This window comes from Callithrix jacchus, chromosome 12, assembly GCF_049354715.1.
Source record: "Callithrix jacchus isolate 240 chromosome 12, calJac240_pri, whole genome shotgun sequence".
In the NCBI taxonomy this organism is placed as follows: domain Eukaryota; kingdom Metazoa; phylum Chordata; class Mammalia; order Primates; family Cebidae; genus Callithrix; species Callithrix jacchus.
In genome coordinates this window covers 38,136,462-38,163,604 of record NC_133513.1, presented here as the reverse complement: position 1 = coordinate 38,163,604, position 27,143 = coordinate 38,136,462, and the positions used below count along the sequence as shown (strand labels likewise).

The 27,143-nt window shown below is 46.9% G+C and overlaps 1 protein-coding gene across 3 annotated transcripts in view; it reads right to left on the bottom strand.

The window, feature by feature from the left end:
* The window catches only part of ALOX5 (arachidonate 5-lipoxygenase), a 62,185-nt gene extending 50,419 nt beyond the window's left edge, over positions 1-11,766 (bottom strand). For 2 of the 3 annotated variants that reach the window (XM_035267598.3, XM_035267599.3), the window contains exons 1-2: positions 11,553-11,766; positions 3,140-3,338 (exon numbers count right to left, since the gene is read on the bottom strand). In XM_035267598.3, coding sequence (XP_035123489.1) covers positions 3,140-3,338; positions 11,553-11,702 — 349 coding nt within the window. In that variant the 5' untranslated portion in view covers positions 11,703-11,766. The other variant, XM_035267600.3, reaches the window with a different exon arrangement.
* Positions 11,767-27,143: the final 15,377 nt, after the last annotated feature.

Below are 27,143 nucleotides of genomic sequence, written 5' to 3'. Positions count from 1 at the left end.
TTGTTGAAGGGATTGGTTGTTGTGCCATAATGGATTAATAATTGGCCACGGTCGGGCATGGTGGCTCATGCCTGTAACCCCAGCACTTTGGGAGGCTGAGGCGGATAGATGACCTGAAGTCAGGAGTTCAAGACCAGCCTGGCCAACATGGCGAAACCCCATCTCTAGTAAAAATACAAAAATTAGCCAGGCATGGTGTTGGGAACCTGGAATTCCCATCTACTCAAGAGCTGAGGCAGGAGAATCGCTTGAACCTGGGAGGCAAAATTTGCAGTGAGCTGAGACTGCACCGCTGCACTCCAGCCTGAGCAACAGAAGGAGACTCTGTCTCAAAAAAAAAAGAAATAATAATTGGCCACAAATCCTTTGACATTCCTTCCATTGAGAGGTGTGGGTCTGCGTTCCCTCCCTGGAGTCTGGGTGGGCTCTGTGACTGCCTGGACAGTAGATTATGGTGGAAGTTACACTGCACCAGTTTCCAGGCCCAAGCCTGAAGAGACTGGCCACTTCTACTTTATGTGTCTTAGAAAACTTGCTCTTGGAAGCCAGCCATCATGTAAGAAATACAAGTACCCAGAGGACACTATGCTGTAAGAAGCCTTAAAGAATGAGACTCCAGGCCGGGTGCGGTGGCTCAAGCCTGTAATCCCAGCACTTTGGGAGGCCAAGGCAGGTGGATCACGAGGTCAATAGATCGAGACCATCCTGGTCAACATGGTAAAACCCCGTCTCTACTAAAAATACAAAAAATTAACTGGGCATGGTGGCGCATGCCTGTAATCCCAGATACTCAGGAGGTTGAGGCAGGAGAATTGCCTGAACCCAGGAGGCGGAGGTTGTGGTGAGCTGAGATCGTGCCATTGCACTCCAGCCTGGGTAACAAGAGCGAAACTTCGTCTCAAAAAAAAGAATGAGACTCCATATGGACAGAGAGCCCAAGGAGCCTAGAGGTGCCAGACACGTGAGAGAAGAAGTCCCAGCCCCCTCAGCTGATGGTACATGGCCATGGATGAACCACCCAGTGGAGCCTTTCCCAAATTCCTGAGCTGCAAGACCTTGGAAAAAATTAAATGGCTGTTTAAAGCTACCAAGGTGGTTGGTTTCACAGCAGTAGAGAGGGGAACTTGCTGGACAGCTTCTCTATGCCCATCCTCCAACTTGTGCTGTCCCTGAAGATGATCAGAATGAGATGTCTCAATGGGCTTTCCACTGGGAACCCTGACAAGAAAGGAGGGAATATGGAGAGCATGGAGGGGAGGGGCTGGTTACTCCCTAGTACCTTTCTACTGAGGGCCGCAGATTCTCCAAGTGTGCCGTCTCCAGGATACTTCTGGATGACTCCCGCAACCTTCCCCTGGTCCCTGCATCAGGACTAGTGGTGGTGATGGCCCTGCATTCTGCATGGTCCCTTTGCATATGGGCCCACATCTCTGTGAAGTCCCTTTCTTAAACCGTCATCCTAGTGTGCCACCTGTTTTTTGACAAAATGGACTGAAGGATCTGGAGGAAGAAGGGCTTCATAACCAAGACCTTGGGTGAATGGGCAGTTTCAGAGCCAGCATTTTCTAACTACCAGAAAAAGAGAGGAGCCCTGTCCACAACCTTCCACATTCTGACCACAAGAAAAAATAAACCTTGTTATTTTGTTTTCCTGTCATGAGGTAGGGGTACAAAAATCCTCTTATTTCCATGTTCAGAAGTATTCTGGAAATTTAGTTTCTTAAGTCAAATTCCACATCAGAAACAATAGGATGTGGCCTGATAGCTTAAGAACAGGTAGAGAATAACTTTTTTCTTCTTTGTCTCAGTTTTCTTAGCTATAAAATGGGGTAACAGTCATCTCTTCCTACCTACTCTACCAAAGTTCTGTGAAGAAGACACTAGCGACAGGGAACTTGGCAAAGAGGAAGATTTCGACCCTGTCACGGCAGAAGCAGCGGCTTCCTCTTATTATTACAGTGGCTGCCTGGCATTTGGAGGCTTCTTTCCAGGTTTAGACTGGGAGCAAGCCGAAGGGCCATGACTTGAAGTGAGGTAGAATTTTGCCAGGCACGCTAGGAGGCTGGGCGTGCAAGGTGATTCATTCAGGGAGAGTGGCCTTGGCTGGCCTTGACACCTGCTTCTCTCTATGGTGCTCTGTACCAGGTCGGCTGGGTGTCCCTTACAAAGAATGACCTCCGGGCCGGGCGCGGTGGCTCACGCCTGTAATCCCAGCACTTTGGGAGGCCGAGGCGGGTGGATCACGAGGTCAACAGATCGAGACCATCTTGGTCAACATGGTGAAACCCCGTCTCTACTAAAATTACAAAAAATTAGCTGGGCACGGTGGTGCGTGCCTGTAATCCCAGCTACTCGGGAGGCTGAGGCAGGAGAATTGCCTGAACCCAGGAGGCGGAGATTGCGGTGAGCCGAGATCGCGCCATTGCACTCCACTCCAGCCTGGGTAACAAGAGCGAAACTCCGTCTCAAAAAAAAAAAAAAAAAAAAAAAAAAAAAAAAAAGAATGACCTCCTGAGAAAGTGCCAGACTGGGGTCTGCACATCTGGGGGTCTCATTTAAGGGGAGCAGATTTGAGGTTCTTCTCTCTTACAGCAAAAGGTGAGACTTCGGGTTAAAGAAATGGTCACTGTGATTCACAGGCCTGTTCATGGCCCTTTGAAGCTGGCACTTGGGGTGCTCCTTGTCCACCCTTTCCCTCCCTAGGCCTACATGGGGCCCCCCGAGCCTGCCTGAGCCCTACTTTGATCTCACAGATGGCAGGCTATGAACCTAGAAAGCGATGCCACACCCTGGCAACTGGAGAAGTACCCATCCAGAGGCATGCCCCATAGGTATCTGCCTCTATGGACTCTCTTACCCACTGACAAAAAGGGGAGCACAACCCTCCCCTATAGAACCATAGTGCAGAGGGAGGACATGACCCCAGTGAAGCCTGGGGCCACACGCTCCACCCTCAGGGGCCTTCCTTGTATCCCAAGGAAGGTCATGCCTCCTGCATGTGCATTGAGGCACAGGGCAGGGCCCTCCCACTCCCTGCCCCTGCACGGGTGTCATTCCTCTTATGACTACAGTGCTTTGAGAACAGGAAGAACTTTCGATTCTCAGGAAGCCTGGGGCAGAAGGGGCCTGAGCCGCTCACCGCATCCATCCCTCAGGACAACCTCGCCGTCGCCAGTGATCCAGCGGTAGCAGGGGAATTCGATGTAGTCGCCATGGGGCGTCTTCAGCGTGATGTACTTCAGGTACCAGTCATCGTGCAGCCAGTACTTGCGCTTCTCGATTTTTACCAGCTGGATCTCGCCCAGTTCTTCATCCACAGTCACGTCATACGAATCCACCTGCAAAGGAGAACAGGCAATCAGGCCATGCGTGGTCTCTTGAGCCTTTGTTTTGGAGGCGTTAAGAATTTGTCACCCCAAAGTCTGCTGCTTTGGCATAGGGACTATATTGAATGAAAAGCACTTAAAAAAACAGCAGGTGCACGATTACTCTCACCTTCGTGCTGTTTCTTAGAAGCTGGAGATGAAATTCCCTCATGAAAGATGTCCTCCTTATACCAAAAGGAAAGTAACACTCTTTTCACCAAGATTGGGAAGTTGAGGCCAAAGGGGCTTGGGCTAGGGCCAAAGAGACCTCGTACAACAGACCTTGTACAACGAACCCTTACAAACAGACCTTGGACAACTAACCCTTACCTTCTGCCCAATTACCTGCCCTAGCCCAAGCCCCTTGGCCTTATCACATTTCATGACTATTCATCCAATGCAGCATCTAAGGGAGATTGACTCTAACTGCTTCTTGGAGTCTTCACCTTTTTATGATGAAGACTTTTCCATGCCACATATTACTTGTATTAAATAAATCTATATGCTTTTCATCCATGAATCTGTCTTATGCCAATTCTCAGGCCCAGGTGAAATGGGAAGAGGTAGAGTTTTGCCTCCGCTACAGTTCACAGAACCAAGATTCTTCATGAACACCTTAAATGGACTCCTGAATTCATTTAGCCAAGACATTAACCAAAGGCCTGCCCCTAACAAGGCTTAGTGCTATGACCCGGGCAGGTGACAGAGATGAACAAGTCCTGGGCCCCGCCCTTGAGGGGAAAGAATCCAGTGAGCCAGGATGGTGCTGTGCTGCTCAGGGGGCAACATCTGCTGTCTGCACTTAGCTCAGGCTGGAGGATGGGGAGACACCCAGGCTCATGCCTGCACCTGTGAGGCTGTGCCCAGTGAGGGTCTGCAGCTGCCCTGACATGGGACAGTCGTATGGGAGGCCTTTACAACTGGTGATGGGCTTGCTGACAGTGGATCCCCACAATGACTCTGGGAGCGCAGGGGAGTTGTGGTCCCTTCCACAGATGAGGGCAGTGAGGCTCAGCGTCACCCACCTCTGCCATTTGCCAGCAGAACTGGAGTCCCACTCCAGGCCTTTCCATTACAGCCACTTCCTCTCGCTCCAGTTTCTGGTGGGGCCAATAAGTGAGTGAAAATGATGAGGCTTAGCTACAGGGAGCTCACATGGATTCGAGTCCTCCTGAGACACTGGCAGTTCACAGCCCCACGGTGATATCCAGAGAGCAGTGAGACCAAGTGGCTCCAGCTGAACCTGTGGTATTACTGGTGGCAGGCTGAGGCTGGTCTTGCAGCTAGAAGGCCCCACCCCAGGTGTATACAGCGCTGCTGCCCAGGCCTCCTGGACAGGACTGCTTGGCCCCTTCCCCACCAGGCTCCTGCCTCCAGGACATGGGTGGCTCTGAGGCAGCAGCCATAGCTTCCGGATGGCTTGCGTCTCTGCAGCAATGGATGGCAGACAGGGAGGAGGGATGAAAGGCTCAGGCACTGCCCCGCGCATTCTGATAACCAGCGGGTTTGGAAAGCCCTGGACTTGATGCCCTCCAAGGCAGTTTCTTTTTTATTTTAAGGCAGAGTCTCACTTTGTTGCTCAGGTTGGAGTGCAGCGGCTCGATCTCAGCTCACTGCAACCGATACCTCCCCAGTTCAAGTGATTCTCCAGCCTCAGCCTCTCAAGCAGCTGGGATTACAGGCATACCCCACCACATCTGGCTAAGTTTTGTATTTTTGGTAGAGACAGGGTTTCACCACGTTGGCCAGGCTGGTCTGGGACTCCTGACCTCAAGTGATCCACCTGCCTTGGCCTCCCAAAGTGTTGGAATTACAGGCATGAGCCACTGTGCCTAGCCCCTCCAAGGAACTTTCTAAGCCCGATTCATCAACCCTTGAGCTTTATCCCTGGTGGCAGAACCTGGAGTTCTTAGCGCAATGGTGAAGCAGTGGGGGCAAGGGGGATCATCCCTTGTGTGGGCACAGGCATCCCCATTTCATGCCCTGCCTCCAAGCTGCCAGGAGGACCCCTGGCAGAATGGGAAGTTGGGTGTTTTTAGCAAACCTCTCAACTCTGAACACTGTGAGCAGTTTGGGGTGGCTGGCGCTAAGGCCAGACGCTTGTGGTCAGAAAGAGGAAGCTTCCTCCTTGTGCTCTGTGGTCTAGGCCAGAGGCCCTAGGAACAATTTCTGATGACAGACGAGCCAGGTCCACAAGCTGGGATGACATGTCTTGGGTCCGGTTACATGTGGACAAGCCTCAGCCCCACCAGAATGCCCTCCTGCAGGGAAAGTGCCGGCCTCACATGCCGCCTCTGAGAAAGAGCCTTCCTGCCACAGCTTGTCCTCAGGAGAGCAGAGCCACAGACAAGGCCTCACAGATCCCAGGACCCACTAGATCTCAGGCTGGGGCCCTGCCTGTCTGTGCTGCAGGGAAGTGACCCCTGGGGAGAAGTCAGCAGGCCTCAGGGGGCAGAGCTGGGGAGAGGATCCCCAGTGAGGCCTTGGGACAAATGATGTGGGAGGAGGGGAGAGTAAAGGACGGGTGTTGCTCATTTGCTCACTGGGTGTCTTCTGGGGTGGAGAGAGAAGGGAGAGCTCTGTGCTGAGACATCATGGGCAGGGCAGGCAGGCTCTGATGGGACAGGAGTCTCAGCATCTCAGGGGCTCTGGCCCGTCCGGAGGAGCAGAGTAGGGGCTGAGTGGTCCAGGAATGGACATCTGTTGGGCCTGCCACATGCCAGGCCTTGCACGCCATGAGGATTTACAGAGGCCTCAGCTGCAGATTATGAGCCAAGACAGAGATTCCTGATCCCACCGAGAAGGGGAGAGAAGGAAGTGAGGGGCAGAGGGCTGGGTGGGTCTGGAGCTCTGAATTCACATCCCAGCTTCAGGCAACTAGCTGGATGGCCTGGGCACATTGCTTCATTCTCTGAGGCTGTTTCTTCATCTACCCGAGCGAGATAACCCCTCACCGGCAGGACCACTGAGAAAATGAAATAACACCATCTTGGGTGGCCTCCTTTCCCCAGAGGCACAGGCCACCGGTTGTGCACATCAGAACCAGCAGTGCCCCATCACGAATCCAGGGGGTTGCAGGGCAGCAGGCCCCTCACTGCCTATGAGCTGGCGTGGGCCCCTGTGCCTCGGTCCCTTCGTGACTACATGTGCCAAGCCAAGTAACTGGAGCTCATGTGGGAGGAAGAAACTGAACCTGTGACCTTAAACCCCTTTGCTCAAAGCCCAGAGGAACTCCTGAAAGGGTGGAGACAGGGCTGTGAGGACAGAGGGAGAGTGGGAGGCATTCTGGGTGCTGGTGGGGCAGGCAGAGCAAGTCCATGTGCAGTGAGGACTGAGGGGCGGCCACCAGAGGCCTGGGCCTGGTCCGAGTGTGGCTGCTGCAGGGGAAGTGGCTGCCTGTGGCTCTGAGGGGCTGGAAGAGGAGGAAGTCCCTGGGGGATAGATGCTAGGAAGGCTTAGGTGGGGAGGGAGGAGTTGAAGGGGATGATCTCATGGGAGGGAGAAGCCCAGCACGCTGAACAGGGGAGGGAGATGGGCTGGGGAGGCACTCCAGGACTGGGCAGGCCCCACAGGGAGGGCCTGATGTCTACCTGGAGGTGATGACTCACATGAAGAGACTGAGCAGCTTCTCTGAGGGAGTGGACAGTGGGGTGACCCTCCAGCACACCTGTGGTGCAGTCACAGGGCACTGGGACACTCTGGGCCCCTGCCCCACCCACACCTGCAGGTACCTGGTAGAGAGAACCGGAGTTTCACCCAGGGTGAAATCACTAGGCAGATTTACAAGGACTTCATCTACCATCTGATGGGGCCTTCCATAGCGGGAGGGGCCAGGCCTGCAGTCTGGTTGTCTATGGCCAGTCCGACGCTTTGCTGGTGCTGGCTTCAGGCCTGATTGTGATAAGTGAACAAGGGGCTGAGGGCTCCAGCCTGGACCCAACCCAGGAAGTAAAAGACAAAGCCTGGTGGCTGTGGTTCTAACATCCCAGGGGCAACTATTGGAAGAATGACAGAGGATAGAGAAAGGCCTCCTCCAGGAAAACACCAGGGTCACATGTGTTAAACAGCAAAATAAGGTCTTCAGAAGGTATGTGGAACTATAGTGCCCGCCTTCCTCCCTCCCCTCTGGGCCAAGTACATTGGGCTGCTGCTGTACTTGTCTGTTTGCTGCGACACACTAAATTCTCAGGTGACACAATGAATGATGGTGGGCACTATTAATAGTGGATAGTGCCCCAACAGGCTCTTAGGAAGCTCTGGACCTGGCAATGGCCAAGCAGGTGATTATCCTGCTTTACAAATAGAAACTGAGGCTCAGAGAGCACTGGTGGCCTCAAGATCAGAACCCACACCTGTGTGATGGCCGAGCCCAGGTGCCTCCCACAGTTCCCCAAGGACACATCTTGAGAAAGGCCCTGAACCGGAAGCTAGAAGGCCCAGCTATGAGCCCTGGTTCGTACCCTGGATGGAGTGTCAAGGGGCAATGTGGAGTGGCATGGAAGGACAGGGAAAAGCTTCATAAGGGTATTTGAAGCAACTTTTGGAGGCTGATCAGATTTCAGAGGGGAGGTGAGTAGGAGGATGGGCATGGGTAGGGCATTTCAGATGTGGGGAACTGGGAAGGCAGTGTCCCTGGGGGGATTACATGTGGCAGGAGGAAGGCTGGACACAGTTTCTGTGGACAGAAGTGAGTGGTGTGGTGGTGCAGATGCTGGAGAGAGATAAGGAAAACCTGCAACTCACCGGCCTCATTTCACAAGGGGCCACTTTGCTGATTTAGCTTGTTGCTTTTGACTTTTTATTGGATATGTAGTTTTAAAGCTTTTGAATATTTCAGCAAAGTGTGAATTGGTCAGTTTTCATGTGAGCTTTCTATCAGCATTTTTCATCTGTCTTTTATCAGATCTCTCCTGTTGCTGGGACAGGGAGATGGATCTCTCTGCGGAAGCAAGGATGTGTGCCCCACTCCCAGGCTACCCATCTTGGACTAAAGAGGGGCTTGTGGGAGGAGGAGGCTGTAGGGCAGAGAGGAAGATTATGGGCCAGGCAAAGCAGAGACTCAGGATCAGAGAGGCAGAGGCTACAGGAAAGAGCTGAAGAGAGCAAGGGACTGAGAGAGGGACGGGGGCAGTGGATAGGGAAACCAAGGGGCAGAGAAGGGGAAAAGCTGGAGACTGAGGAAGCAGAGAAGGGGCCTCTGAGGGGTGGCTGGAAGACAGAGTGGAGAGGAAAAATCAGAGCAGAAAAGAAGGGACAGTTGTAGGGCAGAGGGAAATGGGGGGCATTGAGGGAACTGGGAGCAGGGGAAGGAAGAGGAGGCAGAAGAGGGGGCAGAATGTAGGGAAAAGATGGTTCAGAGCGGGAGACTGGGAGATGAGAGACAGACTGAGGGTCATAACATATAAATATTTTTGCTCCACAAATAGTCCCATTCCCAAAAGGAGGTTTTCTAGAATTCATTTTTTATGAATGTAAGGATACTCACTGACTATATTTAAGTCATGTATCATTATAAGACTTGTCTATTTGCTGAACATATTCAAATATCGTATATTAAACACAACCCTATTGCCGTTAGGTTTCGTAAAAGTACTAACATGGAATGAAATGGGGCAACTAAGATTTCTCAAAAATCTTCAGATCTGTTACAGTCATCTTATCCGATCTGAATTACTTTAAATTTAAAGAAACAAATCAACTGGTTGACTTTGTGTGGACCTGGGCCAGCCTCTGGAAATCAGGCCATTCTGTGTGGGATCCCGGCTGTCTCCAGCAGACAGTGGGGGGGCCAAGGAAGACACAACCGTTTATAGGATAACCCCACCAGCGAAGGACTTGATTCCCAGTCCTGACTGAATTACTATGCGGAACTCTGATGAGAATAACCAGGGATTTGTGACTCACTTTATTGAGGGAAAAATCAGTCCTGTCCATTATTTGACTTAACTATGCCTTGCAGGAGGGGGCTGTTGACTTGCCAATGACTTGGAAATGATTGAATTGTGTGGAAACACCTTTATTGTGATTGCTACCACAGTTAACAGTACAGATTTTCACTTTTCCCCATAAGATGGGATAGCCTTGTCTTCTCAGCAAGTGCTTCCTCTAGGGTGTCTATTTTACCTTTACCCAAAAAGAATGATTGTCTTCACAGATACCCAGCTGGGAGAATGAGGAAGTAGTTCTGGGCTGGGCAAGAAAAAGCATGGAGTAACTTTGCATCAACAGGAACTTTCTCAAAGGCTGATTTTTTTCAAGGAAGCTTTCACCCCTAGCTGGTTCCGCATCCTGCTGTAGGCCCCCCTAACCCCCATTTGTAGCCCTCCCAACGCAATGGAAATGTGATATGCAAATCTCTCCTGAAATTTGTGCCTGGGATTCCGGCTGAGGTGTTTAATCACAATGTCATTTGAATGACTTCTCAGGGTGGGGAAGACAGACTGAGAGAGAAAGATAAGGGACAGAACAGTGTCTTCACTCTGTCCGGAGACCCCGCTATTGCCACATCAGCACGTGTCCTCTGGGGGAAAAGTACACACTGGGTGCCCGTGCTATGCAGTGTGAGCACACCGATGTCCTGTGCTTCTAGAACCTTGCGGTGTGTGGAGGAGAGTGGGGGGAGGCACTTAAAAAGGGGAAGTAGTCTGCACCCTGTCCTTCTCCCCTAGGTGTGGGGGAATCCATGAAATCATGGAAATAAATGAAGGTGTGTCAGAAATGGCAGAGGGTCATCACCCCAAATGGATGACACATTAACTCTATGGCACCACAGTCCCCAGGGCTGGTTCCCTGACTGCGGCAACTAAGCAACTGAAGGCTGCTCTTGTACTCAATGCCTAACTCTTCTTGAAGGGAGCTCAAGCCAAGCTGATGGTGAACTTGGCTGCTGGCCAGGTCGGGCTGCCCAGCCAGGGTCTGAGGATCCTGGGTAGGAATTGAGCCCATGGAGAGCTTGGAATCCAGAAAAAGAGGAGAGTCATTTTTACTTACTTTAGGCTCTGCACACCTAAAACACGACAAGTGTTATCCAAGAATAATCAGCTGAAACATGAACTTGCCAGTTGTATTTGTCCATTATGAGCAATTTCATATGGTTTGATCAAATAGGAAACTAAATGGTGAGAAGACAGCTTGGTAAAGTCTAAATGTTTTTGGTTTAATTAGGAGCTGGGGTGGGGGGAAGGGAACTGATATTCCCTGGGCACCTGCAGTGTTATGGGACTATTACCAGTCATTTATGGAAGGCTTCCTCTGTGCCAGATACTGGATTAGGCACTTCATAAGGGCTCAGTGACAGCAGCCACCTGTCCATGCTCAGGAAAGTCGTGGGGCTGGAATTCAGGTCCAGGTCAGCATTAGGAACTAGCTTCCAATTGCCGAGGGCTCCCCCGAGTCCTCACACCTAGCGTGGAAGTGTTCCCTGGTGTACATTCTGCTGGGAGGGAGTGCAGCCCCTCCGTTTAAGAAAGGCCTCTCCTTGCCTGGGTTCTCCTGTTCCTTCCCTTTAATTTCCTCTGGGGCCTGTCCTGACAATGTAAGGTGCCCAGGTGCCATCTGAGCCACCAGGTGGGCCTGGCTTCCCTCATGACTCATGGACCAGACTGAAGCCAACCCTCCATTTTACAGCTGAGAAAACCGAGGCCCAGACAGAAGGCACAGTGAGCCGGTGGTCGTGTCTGGATGGAACTCGGGCCTCTGGACCCGCTGACCTGCATCCTCCCCCACAGGTCACGGCTGGCTGCTCTGAGGTGTCCTTAGAGTTCTGTGAGCACGACCCCTCCCCGTCTCCCTTACCGTGCACCTGTGGAAGGAACCCAAGGAAGAGGTGGCACAAGAAACGCCGCCCTGTGAAGGGGACTCCAGAGCCTCCCGGCCCAGATTGTGGAGAGGAAACCTTGGGCCTTCTCCCAGGGCCACCGGCGGCGCCCTGCAGACCGCACGCGGGTGGCAGCCGCCGCGAGGGGTCCTGGACGTTTCCCCACCAGGGTACCTACCGGCCGCTGGAAGCCCAGGGCGCGCCCCACCGCATGTTCTGCCCGCCGCGACGGAATCCTAGACGCCCCCGGTCCTGTCCGACCGGCCCTCGGGGCCCCTACCCCGGCCTCTGCCTCCAAACCGGGTCCGGGACGCGCCCCAGCCGGAGCCCCGCCCGCTCCTGTGCGGGACCCGCGCCTCGCCCGCGCTCACCGCGCCGCGCTCGAAGTCGTTGTAGAAGGGCTTGTCCAGCAGGTGCTTCTCGCTGCAGCCCGCCGAGCCCACGAGGCTGAGGTAGATGTAGTCGTCCGTGCCGGCGAACCACTGGCTGCCGGTGGCCACGGTGACGGTGTAGGAAGGCATGGCGCGAGCCGCGGGCGCGGAGTGCGCGGGGAGCCTCGAAGCAGCTGTGCCGGCGTCCGCTTCTGGCGCCGCTGCCTCCTCCCATCACTGGCCCGGGGCCCGGGGCCCGGCCCCGCCCCGGTCACCCCGGCCCCGCCCCGGCCTGGTCCCACGTCTCCTCAGGTACTTCCCTCCCACCCATCCCGCGGCGTCGGCCACTGGGGACCTCGCCTCGGGCCGGGTAGGGGCCCCCGCTCTTGGGTCTCCCCTCAGCGAGGATCTGTTCCCGCAGCCAGGGGACTGGGCAACATCGGCTGCCACACCTCATCCTTTCGTTCACTCGGTCTCTACTGCATTGTTTCCGCCCTGCGCCCTGCCTGCCTGTCGCGGCGTCGCCCAAGGCCACATTCCTGTAGGCGCTGGGATGGGGCTGCGGGGATTCCTAGAAATCTAGGCACAGTCTCTGCCCTCTCCAGGTTCTCAGTGCCACGCCGCGGTACTTAGAGGAGGGGCGCTCTGGGAGTCTGCAGGGGAGGACCCACCGGGGAGTCAGGAGGGCTTCCTGGAGGAGGCCACCCCAGCACTGATACCCAGAGTGGATTCTGGATCAGAGGCTCCCTTGGCGTAATAGCAGAGGCTCTCTCTTTCTTCACCGGCTGGACCTGCCGCTCCTGGTGGGGGGCTGGCTGGCAGGCGCCAAGACTGCGCCCAGGCCCGGGATGACCAGTGGTCTCAGCGGTGTGGGAGGAGGTCACCGCACCTGGACGTACGGGCTGTCTAGGGGAGGCCAGTGCGCTTGGGGAGGCCGGGGTGTGTGGTGCTAACGAGTCAGACTTGTGTGGAGAGGGCTCAGTGTCACCCACAGAGGGTCGTGACTGGAAGTTGTCCAGGTTCTTGGCATTTTGAACAAAGAATTGGACAAGAGGCCCAGCAAAGCAAAGAATGAATGAAACAAAAGAATAAAAGCAGAAAATGAAAGTACAGTCCAGTGTGGGAGCCAGCCGAGCAGTGGCTCAAGGGCCCAGATACAGAATCTTCTTGGGTCCAAATATTCCCTAGAATTGTTTCCCACTGGTCACTTCATACTCACCTTATGTAAATGAAGGTAGCCCGCAATTGGTCGGATTGGTTGCAGAAAGCAGCCAACCAGAGGCTGAAATGAAGTTATAAAGGTCAAACTCCTGTGCAAACATCTGCTTGGTTGCAGAAAACAACCAGTCAAAGGCTAGGATGAAGTTACAAGGTTATACTGCCATGCAGAGGAAGACTCCACTGGCAATCAGTCTGATTGGTTGTGGAGGGCAACTAGTTAAAGGCTGGAGTGAAGTTACAAAGTTGCAAACAGAAGACTCAACCCACAATCAGTCTGATTTGTTGGGGACAATTTCCCATCTACCAGCAGAAAAGGTGGGGGGTTTGCAAAGGGAGTAGCCTCTGGTCCTTTTGCTAACTTAGGCATGGAGTTAGGGTTTTCCCTTTAATTTAGTTCTAGGAAGTCTGCGTGAAACATCCTTAGGTTCCCTGCCTCCAGACCCTATTCTGCCTCATCTCCCCCATGACAGATGTGATCCCTATAAATCTTTATGGGAGGCAGAGGGACTGAAGGTCTTTATTCTGTAACTGCTCCATGTTGGCTTAGGGCATAGTCTACCTGTTGGTGATCATGGAACTCTCGCCCTACTCTGTCTTGAGACAGGGTGGCTTCTTGATGGCAGGGGGTGGTGCCTTCGCCCAGAACTGGCTGGAAACCTTGTCACACAATCATCTGAAGCTCAATGGTCTTTATGTGAGAGGAAATGAATTAAAAGATTTAATGGGAATTTTGGGAGTGGATATCTATGCCATCAGGAATGTTTGCTATAGAAATGTATTAAAACATTCTGCTTGGCTGGTCCGATGGTAGTGGGTTATCAGAACTTATTAACATTAGTGTCACTAAAGTTGGTATACAACCCCCCACTGCTGAATTTGACTGGCTTAAAAAAAAACATTCTGCTTAATTACTACAAAGGAAGTGATTCCATCCATTTGGAAGAAGGCAATTAAACCCCCAAAATAAAAAATGGCCACTATTATCCACCCTACAGTAAATATGCAACGAAAACACCAAGGAAAGTTGGTAGGCATTTACTTATGTTTTGGCTGTCTTCTAAATAGGCACTTCAGGTTTTCCACAGGTTCACAAGTGTAGTGACTGATGGGAACTTCAGGTTCCTGGTCTGGGGCTTCTGATATTGCTGGCTCCATCCTTGAAAGATATATCCAACTATCTAATCCTAGTTCTTTGACCACAGAAGGTGTGACCAGTATGACTGAAAATGGTCCCTTCCATTTGGGTTGTAATCGTTGAGCAGGTGATCCCTCCTGCCACGTTTTAACAAGCACCTTATCTCCTGGCCTGATTTTGGGTTGCTGGTTAGTTCCCAGCATGGGGAGACTTTGAATTCCAAACTTTTGTAAAGCCTGATGAAATTATCGTAGGTCGACTAGGTATTTTACTAAACTGTCTGTTTCTGGGTCAGGAATAAACTCATTAGTTAAGAATGGCCTTCTGTATAACATTTCCTAGGCAATTATATTATTTTTTGCTCTAGAGGTATTATGGATCTTTAAGAGGTCTATGGGCAGTAAGCTGACCCAAGTTTCTGATGTTTCCTGACATAGCTTAGCTAATACTTGTTTTAGAGTTTGGTTAGCCTTTTCTACTTTCCCGGAGGATTGAGGTCTCCAGGCTGAATGTACATAGTATTTCATTACAAGAGCCTTAGCAACCCCTTGAGTTATCTGAGAGATAAGGGACAGGCCAGTATCACTTTGGAGGCTTTGAGGTGACCATAACTGGGGCATTATTTCTTTTAAGAGAACATTTATAACATTAGCCTTCTCTATTCTGGTTGGATAAGCTTCCACCCGACCAGTCAAGGTATACCAACAAAAAGGTAAAGGTAGTATTAACAAAATCTCATATCCTCTGCAAGCTGGCATATGTGGGAAATCTAACTGCCAGTCTTCCCTGGATAAGTTCCGCTCCTCGGCATTGGTTCTGTTAGAGGAGGCGTTTTGTTTCCTGGGTTGTTAAGTTTTCAGTGAGCAGTGTTGGCAGACCTGCTTAGCCAGTGAAGTTAAGTTAGCTCCAGTACAGAGCTTGTTTACCATGGCCAGAGTCGCATCCCTACCCCCATGGAAGGAGGCATGCACGGCTTTTGACTTTCTACTGGGCTGTCTGAGGGAGATGTATTTTTGATCTCATACACCACCAGCATCCTTTTTTCTTTGTCTCTCTTGTTCCTTTAATAGCAGTCATTCTGAGGATATTCGGTGGGCTCCAGATGTTAAGACATATATTGAACCTGTTGGAGGGGAATCTGCATCTTCTTTTTTTTTTTTTTTGAGACAGAGTCTTGCTCTTTCTCCTAGGCTGGAGTACAGTGGTATGATCTCAGCTCACTGTAACCTCTGCCTCCCAGATTCAAGGAATTCTCCTGTCTCAGCCTCCTGAGTAGCTGGGATTACAGGTACATGCCACCATGCCTGGCTAATTTTTGTATTTTTTTTTTTTAGTAGCTGTTCTTCCTGTAGTGGGTACTCAGGTTCTATTGGGGAATCACAGAAAGGAAGTGGTGGCAGGATCTGTTGGGATTGCACCCTGAGGGCTGCGGCTTCAGCTTCTCCATCAGCCTTGCTCTTCCCTTGTGCTATAGGGGTTAAGTCCCTTTGATGCACCCTATGAAGAATTATAGCCACAGCCTTTAGCAGGTGTATTGCTTCCAATAGCTGAAGAATTTCAGGCCCATGCTTTATAGGGCAGTGTTTGCTAGTTAGTAGTCCCCTTTCTTTCCAGATTGTCACATGAGCATGAGCTCATGTGTAGATGTTAAGCTTTTTTCCTTGTCCCAATATGAATGCTTGAGTAAGAGCAATGATTTCAGCCTTTTGTGCTGATGTACTGGGGGCAGGTGCTGGGCTTCGAGAATGGCGTTATGATTCACTACTGCATATCCAGCTTGGTGCTCCCCATTTGACACAAAACTACTGACATTTGTGAACCAGTCATCCTCAGAATCTGGAAGAGGCTGGTCTTTTAAATCAGGCGGGCTAATATATATGTGTGTGCAATGACCAGCTTGCAGGAATGATCAGCTATTGGGCCTGTGGGCAGCACTGAAGCTGGATTCTGGGTGTTACAGGTTTTAGGGATTACATCTGGATTATCTAGGAGCATGGTCTGTATTTGGTTAAGCTTTCCCCTCTCATCCAGATGTGTCCCTTTATCTCCAAGATTGATGGGGGTTAGAACTTCCATTGGTGGGCCCTGGGTGATTTTAGTGGCTTCCTCCACTAGCATAACATGGCTGCTATTGCCTGCAGTCAACTTGGCCACCCCAAGGCCGCTCCATCCAACTTCTTTGAAAAGTAGGCAGTTGTTCTGGGTTCAGAACCTTATTTCTGGACTTAGCGCTCCCACAGCTATGCCCCTCTTCTCTGCTACATACAGGGAGAAGGGTTTACTTAGGTTCTGGGATGCCAAGAGCAGGATCCTGGGTGAGAGCTTGTTTTAACTTGGCAAAGGCTCCTATTGTTTCCGGGGCCCATTCCATTGGCTCATTTTCAGACCCCTTGTTGTTGCATACAGGGGCTTTGATATGAGTTCAAAATTTGCTACCCATATTCTGCAAAATCTGACCATCCCCTGCCCCAAAAATGAAACTGCTGCTTGGTGTGCATATATGTGGCAGGGGGAAGGGGCGTGCCCAGACCACATATGGCTTGCAGTCATTCTGAGGATATTCGGTGGGCTCCAGATGTTAAGACATATATTGAACCTGTTGGAGGGGAATCTGCATCTTCTTTTTTTTTTTTTTTGAGACGGAGTCTTGCTCTTTCACCTAGGCTGGAGTACAGTGGTGTGATCTCAGCTCACTGTAATCTCTGCCTCCCAGATTCAAGGAATTCTCCTGTCTCAGCCTCCTGAGTAGCTGGGATTACAGGTGCATGCCACCATGTCTGGCTAATTTTTGTATTTTTAGTAGAGACGGGGTTTCTCGATGTTGACCAGGATGGTCTCGATCTCTTGACCTAGTGATCCACCCACCTCGGCCTTCCAAAGTGCTGGGATTATAGGTGTGAGCCACCGCGCCCAGCCGAAATTCAAAGTTTTTATAGTATTTTGCTCAGAAACCTCCTAGTTTGGGCTATACCCAAGGTCATCCACATACCGGATTATACTCTCATTCTCCAACAGCAGATTCCTCAGATCCCTCTCCACGGCTCAGACAAAGAAGTGGGGCTGTCCTGAAAGCCCTGACAGAGCACTGCGTGGTTTATCCCTGGTGCTAGGATTCTCCCATTCGAAGATAAAAGGGTATTGGGACTCTGGGGCCAGAGGAATGGAGGAAAAAAGCATCTTTTAGGTGTAGGCCAGAGAACCATTTTGCTTCTCCTGTCACCTGAGACAGAGGGCATATGGATCTGCCACCAACGGGTTGATGGGGATGACAGCCTCATTAATTATTCTGAGGTCCTGTACTAACTGGTATTCCCCCGTAGGCTTTAGAACAGGTAAGATGCGGGTAATGCAAGGAGAATTACAGGATTTTAAGAGCCAATGGGTAAGTAGTACCTCAACTATGGGTGCTAAGCCTTTTCTTGCTTCTTGCTTAATTGGGTATAGTTTGTTAATGGAAAAATAGCTGGGGTCTTTAAGCTGTATTTTGACTGGCATTGCTATTTTAGCTTTTTCCAGTTTTCCAGTATTCTGTGCCAACAGGTTAACCTGTTTATTAATGTGGTCTGGGACATTGTCTGTATTTCGGACTATAGGCAATTTCATTGGATGATGCTTAAATAGTAGTGCCTCCATTTTAACCATAGTATCACTTCCCAACAAGGGGATTGTGCAGCTGGGAACTACTAGAAATTCCTGTTGGAAGATTTGTTTCTCAAATTACAAATCAAAGGAGGAGTAAAAAAATCTTGTTTGTGGTTTTCTTTCCATCCCCACAACACTTGTGGACCAGGAGGAAAGTTTTCCTGCATAAGAATCAGCACAGAGTAATTGGCTTCTGTATCAAATAGAAACAGAATTTGGGTGCACATGATGTCCAGAGTTACCTGGGGCTCCTAAGTATGTTCCTGGACAGTGGTGGTGAGGAAGACTGTGGGCCCCTTCAGTCTTTATCTGATTCCTCCTTTAGCACTATTAGAGGTTTTTTTTTTTTTTTTAAATATTTATTTATTTATTTATAAGACAAGGTTTCACCATGTTGGTCAGGCTGGTCTTGAACTCACGACCTCAGGTGATCTGCCTGCCTTGGCCTCCAAAGTGCTTGGATTACAGCCGTGAGCCACCACGCCCAGCCACTATTAGAGTTTTGTCTGAACCAGCCCCTCAGTAGGAGCAGGGGTTATCATTTCTTCAGTGCTTGGGGTCATGAGCGGTGCCTTTGCATTGATGGCAGGGTTCTGGTGGATGCTTAGTGCATTTCTTTGCCTGGTGCCTGCTTTTCTTGGATTTGAAACAAGAGCCTTTGCTGGCATTATCTTTATGGTCCTTTGGGTTTCCCTTAGACACCCTTTGGGCATTCAGGGCATTGACGATGATGGCTGCCATAATTTTGTCTTGCTGGTTTTCTTTACACTGTTCCCTTTTCCTTTCTCCAGGTGACGATTGTTATACACCATAAAAGCAGTATAAATAAGTTGATTTTGATTAGTTCGTGGCCTCATCTGTAGCTCTTGGAGTTTATGTCTGATATCTGCGGTGGATTGACTAGTGAAACGCTGTGCCATTATTATTTTGCCTTCGGGACTAGAAGGGTCCAGATTAGTAATTTGTCGGGGTCCAGCACGTCTGCCAGGGGGCTACCGACCTGCGGGAGTCCCCGAGACCTCCAACATAGATGTCTCGTTCAACCTGAGGAAGAGAGTGCGCGAAAGTGAAAGAAAATAGTAAAAGTGGAGTCTGGAGGTCTGCGTAAATTATGGTCAAAACGCAGCAACTTTATTCTTGTGGGTTACAGCTTTTATACCTTTTTTTCTTGTTTACATTTACTTTATCTCAGCAGAAAAGGGGTAAACAAAAAGGAAACAGAAACTCCATAAAAAATAGTTATCAGGGGCTTGTGATAACCACTCACAAAGCAGTTTAAAGGGGGCTTGTGATAATAGTTTACAAAGCAGTTTGTTTTTCAAAGATACGCAGTGCAAACAAACAATGGCGCCTTTAAGGTGGCTTGTTAAACCTGTTTTCCATCAGGAGTTAGATCAAAGGCTTAGCTCCAGGGAAAATATGGGCAGGGGTCTCTTGTCCCTCTTAGGCATCTCAATTGCAGCAAGTTTATTGCTTACACAGAGACTGATGGGGACATGAAAGCAGACAGCACAATGTCCTCATAAACTGCAGACCTTTGCTTTGCATTCTGTTTTTGCCTAAGTGACTCAGCCCGTGGCCTTTGTCTCAGCTCCACAGCCCTCTAGATGGGGGAGTGCAGATAGGTCCAGCAGCCAAGATGGGGCGAGTCACGCTAGCTGTCTCAAGCCCTTGGCGTGAACACCGCACAGTAATTTTTAAAAGCTTCCTCCAGCCTGCCGTAAAACATGGCTGGATTTTCCTCCTTGCCTTGTGTAACCTCCCTTACTTTATCATAGTTTACTGCCTTAGGTATCATAGTTTATTGCCTTTCTCATTCCTCCAAGGAGGGCCTCAAGAAATTTAGCCCGGTTGTTCATTTCCATGAGGGTGTCATAGTTTCAGTTAGGATCAGTAGTGTGAACTGTGTCTGGGCTTGGGTGATTGCCTGACAGTTTCAGGCAAATAACGCATTCAGTTCCCAGCGGGCAGACTCAAATATTTGTTCCTTTCCTCAGGGGGTGCAACAGGTTGCTAAAATGAATTGAACATCTCTCCAGGAGAGATCAAAGACTAAGGCCAAAGTTCCAAACTTTGACCTGTCTGCAAACAGCGGCTTGATCAGCGGCTCAAGGGCCCTGATACAAAATCTTCTTGGGTCCAAATACCCACTAGAAGTTTCCCACTGGCCACTTCATGCTCACTTCATGTAAATGAAGGTAGCCTGAAATTGGTCTGATTGGTGCAGAAAGCAACCAACCAGAGGCTGAAGTGAAGGTACAAGGGCGACACTCCTGTGCAAACATCAGAGGCTAGCGTGAAGTTACAACATTATTCTTCCATGCAGAGGAAGACAAGGCTGACAATCAGTCTGACTGGTTGTGGATGGCAACCATTCAGAGACTGGAGTGAAGTTGCAAGTAGCAAAGGAAGACTCCACCGCAATCATCTGATTTGTTGGAGACAGCCAATTTCCCATCAGAGGGCAGGAAAGGTGGGGGGTTTACAAAGGGAGTAGCCTCTGGTCCTTTTGTTACTTAGGCGTGGAAAGCTGGGTTTTCCCTTCAATTTAGTTTTAGAAAGTTGGGGTAAAACATCCTTAAGATCCCTGCCTCCAGACCATATTCTCCTGCCTTATGAGGACCACAGGCTAGAAGTCGCAGGGAAGATGTAGGGTCTACAACACGAACGTTCCAGGACTGGGGTCACGGGTGGGCTCTCTAAATCGCTGCGGGCAAACACCTGGAAGGGTGTAGAGAAGGCTTTGCATACTCCTGAGGGGCTGAGGCCTGACCCCCAGGCCCCCGCCTACTCCCGGCGCCCGCCTCCCCCAGCGCCGCCGGCAGCGCGGGGTCTGAGGGGCACACGCTTACTCGCATGTAATGGCATCCGCTAAGTTTAAACACAAGCGCACCATGTCTGGGGCGGCGGGTATGTGAGGTTCCCAAAGGCGGCTACCTACATTCTCACCAATGTCTGTGAAGTAGCAGAGCCCCTGTAGCATCTCCTCATACTGTCTTGGTTTTGTACACACTGCTGATGGTATTGAACATCTTTTCACATGCTTATTGGCTGTCTGTGTATCTTTGGAGAGATGTATATTCAGATGCTTGACTCTTTGGAAAGTTGGGCTATTTATCTTTTTTTTTTTTTTAATCATCAAATTGCGTTATTTATATCCTGGATAGAAGTCTCTAGTCAGATATATGACTTACAAGCATTTTATTGCTTCTGCTGATTGTCTTTTTACTTCCTTGATGTTTGAAGCATAAAAGTAATTTTAAGTCCAATTTATAGATTCTTTTGTCACTTGTGATTTCGGGGTCATATTTAAGAAACCACTGCCTACAATAAGATCTTAAAGATTTACTCCTACGTTCTCTAGGATTATTATAGATTTAGCTTTTCATTTGCATCCGTGATCCATTTTGAGTTAGTTTTTATGGATGGTGTGATAGAGGAATTCAAATTCATTGTGTTGCATGCCCATGTCCAGTTGTCCAAGCATCATTTGTTGAAATGACTATTTTTTCCCTATTGCATTGTCTTGACACCGTATTAAAAAGTAATTCATGGCCGGGCGCGGTGGCTCACGCCTATAATCCCAGCACTTTGGGAGGCCGAGGCGGGTGGATCACGAGGTCAAGAGATGGAGACCATCCTGGTCAACAAGGTGAAACCCCGTCTCTACTAAAAATACAAAAATTATCTGGGCATGGTGGTGCGTGCCTGTAATCCCAGCTACTCGGGAGGCTGAGGCAGGAGAATTGCTTGAACCCAGGAGGCGGAGATTGCCGTGAGCCGAGATCGCCGTGAGCCGAGATCGCGCCATTGCACTCCAGCCTGGGTAACAAGAGTGAAACTCTGTCTCAAAAAAAAAAAAAAAGTAATTCATTATAAACATAAGGGTTTATTTCTGGACATTCCATTGATCTGTAATGTACATGCTATACAGTGCCACACTGTTTTATTACCGCAGTGTTATAGGAAGTTTTGAAATTGGTAAATGTTAATCCACCAAACTGTTCTTTATTTTTCAATATTGTTTTGGCTGTTCTGGATCCTTTGAAACTCCACATAAATTATAGAATCAGCTTGTCAATTTCAGCAAAAAAGCAAGCTGGGATTTTGATAGGGGTTGAGCTGAGGTTATAGATCAATTTGGGGAATGTTGTCACTTTAACAATATTATGTCTTCTGATCCATAGAATATGTTTTAGTTTATTTAAATCTAATCTCTCTCTTTCCTTCCTCCCTCCCTCTCTTCCTCCCTCCCTTCCTTCCTTCTTTTTCTTCTTTTTTCTTTTCTTCTCTCACCCTTTTGCCCAGGTTGGAGTGCAGTGCTGCAATCTCGGCTCACTGCAGCCTCTGCCTCCCAGGTCAAGTGATCAATTTATTTCAATCTTTTCTAATTTATTTAAAAATGTTTTATAGTTTTCATTGCACTTTTTTGTTTATTTCTAAATAATTTATTTTTTATACTACTGTAAATTGAATTTCAATTCATTTTGAGATTATTCATTGCTAGTGTATAGAAAAACACTTGATTTTTGTACATTTTATATTTGCAAACTTGCTGAACTTTTTTATTAGTTCTAATGGTTTTTGTGTGTGCACATGTGCACATTTTCTATATGCAAGATTATATTGTGAGCTAGTAGAGATAGTTTTACTCTTCTTCTCCTGTCTGGAAGCCTCTTATTTCTTTTTCATGCATAATTGCCCTAGCTAGAACCTCAGTCCAAGGTTAAATGGAGTAGCAAAAGCAGCCATCTTTGTCTTGTTCCTGGTTCAAGCGGTAAACACCCAGCCTTTCACTATTGAGTTTGATGCTGGATGGGGGTTTTCACAGATGCCATTTATCAGGTTGAGGGAGTTCTCTTTTATTCCATTTTTTAAAGGTATTTTTATCATAAAAAGATACTGAATCTTATCAAAAAATGTTTCAGTATCAGTCAAGATATGCAGTTTTTCCTATATGCTATATTAATATTATTTTTATTTTAAAACATTTGATTAATTAATACAAATCGCATGTTTCAAGGTACAAAATGTGATGATTTGATATATGTATATATTGAATACTGATTGCTACAGTCAAATTAACATATCCATCACCACCTATAGTTACCCTTTGTGTGTGTGTATGTTGTGGGAGGGTTGGGAAGCTTAAAATCAGCTCTTATCCAATTTAAAATAATACCACAGTTATAAACAATAGTCACCATTCTGTACATCTGATCCCCAGAACTTACTCATCTATTTTTTTTTTTTGAGACAGGGTTTCACTCTGTCGCCCAGGCTGTAGTGCAGTGGCATGATCTTGGCTGACTGCCACCTTGACTTTCCAGTTTCAAATGATCCTCCCACTTCAGCTTCCTGAGTAGCTGAGACTACCGGTGCATGCCACCACTCCCAGGTAATTTTTTTATTATTAGTTTTTATGGAGACGAGGCCTCATCCCAGGCTGGTCTGGAGCAACCCTTTGGCCTCAGCCACCCAAAGTGTTGGGATTACCAACCTAAGCCACTGCACCTGGCCTTTGTCTTTTAACTGAAAGTTTATACTCTTTGTCCAACATTTTCCTTGTTCCCCACGTCCCCTAGCTCCTGATAACCACTGTTCTACTTTATGCATCTTTGAGTTCGAAATTTTTAGATTCCACATATGTGAGATCATACAATATTTGTCTTTCTGTGTCTGGATTATTTCATTTAGCATAAAGTCCTCCAGGTTCATTCATATTGTCACAAATGGCAGATTTCCTTCTTTGTTGTGACTGAAAAATAGTCCATTGTATGTGTATACATGCACACACACACATATCTCCATATTTTCTTTATCCATTGATGGACATTTAGATGTTTTCTTTATTTTGGCTACCGTGAATGAAGCTGCAAGAAATATGGAAGTACAGAGATCTCTTTGACATACTGATTTGATTCCTTTGGATGTATACTCATAAGTGGAATTGCTGGATTGTATGGTAGTTCTATTTTTAATTTTTGAGAAATCTTTATTCTGTTTTCCATAATGCCTGTTGCAATTTACAATTCTGCCAACAGTGTATAAGCGTTCTCTTTTCTCCATGCCCTTACCAATATTCATTGTCTCTTGTGTTTTTTTATAATAGCTTTCCTAACAGGTGTGGGGTGATATCTCATTGTACTTTTGATTTGCAGCTTCCTGATGATTAGTGATGTCGAACACCTTTTCATACACTCGTCTTCTTTGAAAAAATGTCTATTCAGTTCCTTTGCCCATTATAAAACAGGTTATTATCATTCTTTTGCTATTGGATATGTGAGTTCCTTATATATTTTATATATTTTGATATTAACTCTTTATGAGATACACGGTTTGCAAATATTTCTCTCCATTCTGTAGGTTGCCTTTTCATGTTGTTGGCTTTCTTTTGCCACACAGAAGCTTTTTAGTTGGATGTAGTTCTACTTGTTTATTTTTTCAAAAGTCTGTGCTTTTGTAATATCCCAAAAAATTATTGCTAAGGCCAATATCAAGGAGCTTTTCCCCTATGCTTCCCTCTAGGAGTTTTGGTTTCAGATCTTACATTTAAGTCTTTAATTCATTTCAAGTTATTTTGAGTCCAATTTTGTGTATTAAAAGGGTCTAATTTTATTTTTTGTGTGGACATGCAGTTTTCCCAACACCATGTATTGAAGAGATGAAATTATTATTACTTTTATTTGTAGCTACTGCAAATGGGATTACCTCCTTGATTTCCCTTTCAGATTGTTTGCTATTGGCATATAGAAATGCTACTGACTTTTGTATGTCGATATTGTATCCTGACCTGATTTATCAGTTCTAATCATTTTTTGATGGAGCCTTTAAGTTTTTCCAAACAGAAGATTGTACCATCTGCGAACGAGGGTGATTCGACTTCTCTCTTTGTAGTCTGGATGCCCTTTATTTCTGTCCGTTGTCTGTTCCAGCTAGGACTTTCAGTACTATGTTCCACTATCACTGGTGAAAGTGGGCATCCCTGTCTTGTTCCGGATCTTAGAGGAAAGGCTTTCAGTTTCTCTCCATTCAGTACGATTCTAGCTGTGGGTCTGTCATATATGCCTGTTGTCTGTTTATTATGTTGAGGTGTGTTCCTTCCATCTTCAGTTTTTTGGTTTTTTTTTTGAGATGGAGTCTCGCTCTGTCACCATGCTGGAGTGCAGTGGCACAATCTCGGCTCACTGCAACCTCTGCCTCCTGGGTTCAAGCAACTCTCCTGCCTCAGCCTCCTGAGTAGCTGGGACTACAGGAGCGTGTCGCCACGCCTGGATAATTTTTTTTTTGTTTGTATTTTTATAGTAGATACGTGGTTTCACCATGTTGGCCAGGTTGGTCTCCATCTCTTGACCTCGTGATCAGCCCACCATAGCCTCCCAAAGTGCTAGGATTACAGACATGAGCCATGACACCCGGCCCTATCTCCAGTTTTTTTTAAAGGTTTTTGTCCTGAAGAGATGTTGAATTCTCTCAAATGCTTTTTCAGCATCAGTTAACATAATAATATGGTTTTTGTTCTTCATTCTGTTAATATGATGTGTTACATTGATTGATTTGTATATGTACCTCTGGGATAAATCACACTTGGTTATAATGAATAATTATTAATGTGTGGTTGAATTCACTTTGCTAGCATTTTTTTGAGGATTTCCGCATCAGTATTCGTGTGAGATACTGGCTTATAGTTTTCTTTTTTTGATACGTCTTTGTCAGGTTTTGATATTGAAGCAGTAATGACCTCATAGAATAAGCTTGGAAACATTCCTTCCTCTTCTATTTTTTGGAATAGTTTGAGTAAGATTGATATTCTTAAGTGTTTGATAGAATTCAGCAGTGAAGCTATTGGGTCTCACGCTCTTCTTTGCTGGGAGAATTTTTATTATGGCTTTGATCTTGTTACTTGTTTTCGGCCTATTCAGATTTTGAATTTCTTCATGGTTGAATGGTAGGTCGTGTGTGTCTCGGAATTTATCCATTTCTTCTAAATTTTCTAATTTTTGGCATATAGATAATGGCCACTAATGATCCTTTGAATTTCTGCAGTATCAGTTACAATGTCTTCCTATTCATCTCTGATTTTATTTATTTGGGTCTTCTCTCTTTCTTAGTTAGTCTGGCTAAAGTTTAGTCAATTTTGTTTATTTTTTTAAAAAATGAACATTTCATTTTTATTGATCTTTTGTACAGTTTTCTTCATTTCAATTTTATTATTTCTACTCTGATCTTTGTTATTTCTTTTGTTCTACTAACTTTGGATTTGGTTTGTTTGCTTTTGCCTTTTTCATTCTTTAAGATGCATCGTTAGGTCATTTACTTGAAGTTTTTCTTCCTTTTTGATGTAAGCCCTTATTGCTGGAAATGTTACTCTTGGTACTGCTTTTGCTGTCTCCCATAGGTTTTGGTGCATTATTATTTGTTTTAAGAAAATTTTCAATTTATTTCTTAATTTCTTTATTGACCCACTTGTCATTTAGGAGCATGTTGTTTAATTTCCATGTGTTGTATAGTTTCCAAAATTCCCCTTGTTACTGATTTCTAGCTTTATTCTATTATGGTCAGAAAAGATGCTTGATATTATTTCAGTTTTCTTAGAGTGTTTTGAGACTTGTTTCGTGACCTAACATATGGTCTGTTTTTGAGAATGATGTATGTGCTGAGGAGAAGAATGTGTCTTCTGCAACCTTCAGATGAAATATTCTGTAAATACCTATTAGGTCCATTGATCTACAGTGCAAATTACATCTGATGTTTCCTTGTTGATTTTCTGTCTGGAAGATCTGTCTAATGCTGAAAGTGGAGTGTTGAAATCTCCAGCTATTATTATATTGGGGTCTATCTCTCTTTAGCTCTAAAAACATTTGTTTTATTTTTCTGGGTGCTCCAGTGTTGTGTTGGGTGCATGTATATTTACAATTGTTATATCCTCTTGCTCAACTGATTCCTTTATCGTTATATAATGACTTTCTTCGTCTCTACTTAACAATTTTTGTCTTGAAATCTATTTAGTCCGATATAAGTATAGCTACTCCTGTTCTTTTTTGTTTTCTATTATCATGAAATATCATTTCCCATGCCTTTATTTTCAGTCTGTGCATTGTTATAAGTGAAGTTCATTTTTCATAGGCGACAGATCATTGGCTCCTTTTTTTTTTAATCCATTCAACAACTTTATATCTTTTTTTTGGAGAGGATGTTTCATTTACATTCAATGTTAACATTGATAAGTAAGAACTTATGTTTGCCATTTTGTTATGTATTTTCTAGTTGTTTTGTGATCTTCTCTCCTATCTTTTCTTGCTTCTTGTCTCCTTTTCAAAGTATTTTTTTTTTCTGGTGATATGTTTTAATTTCTTGCTCTTCAATTTTTGTATATCCATAGTATGTTTTTAGATTTGAGGTTACTGAGAGGCTTGCAAATACTATCTTAAACTCATTATTTTATGCTGATGAAAACTTAACACTGCATAAACAAACAAATACACAAGCAAAAAGAACTATAAAAACCTCTACATTTTAACTTTGTTTCCATACTTTTAAGATTACTGTTATTTATGTACCATATTATACTATCTATGTCTTGAAAAGCCATT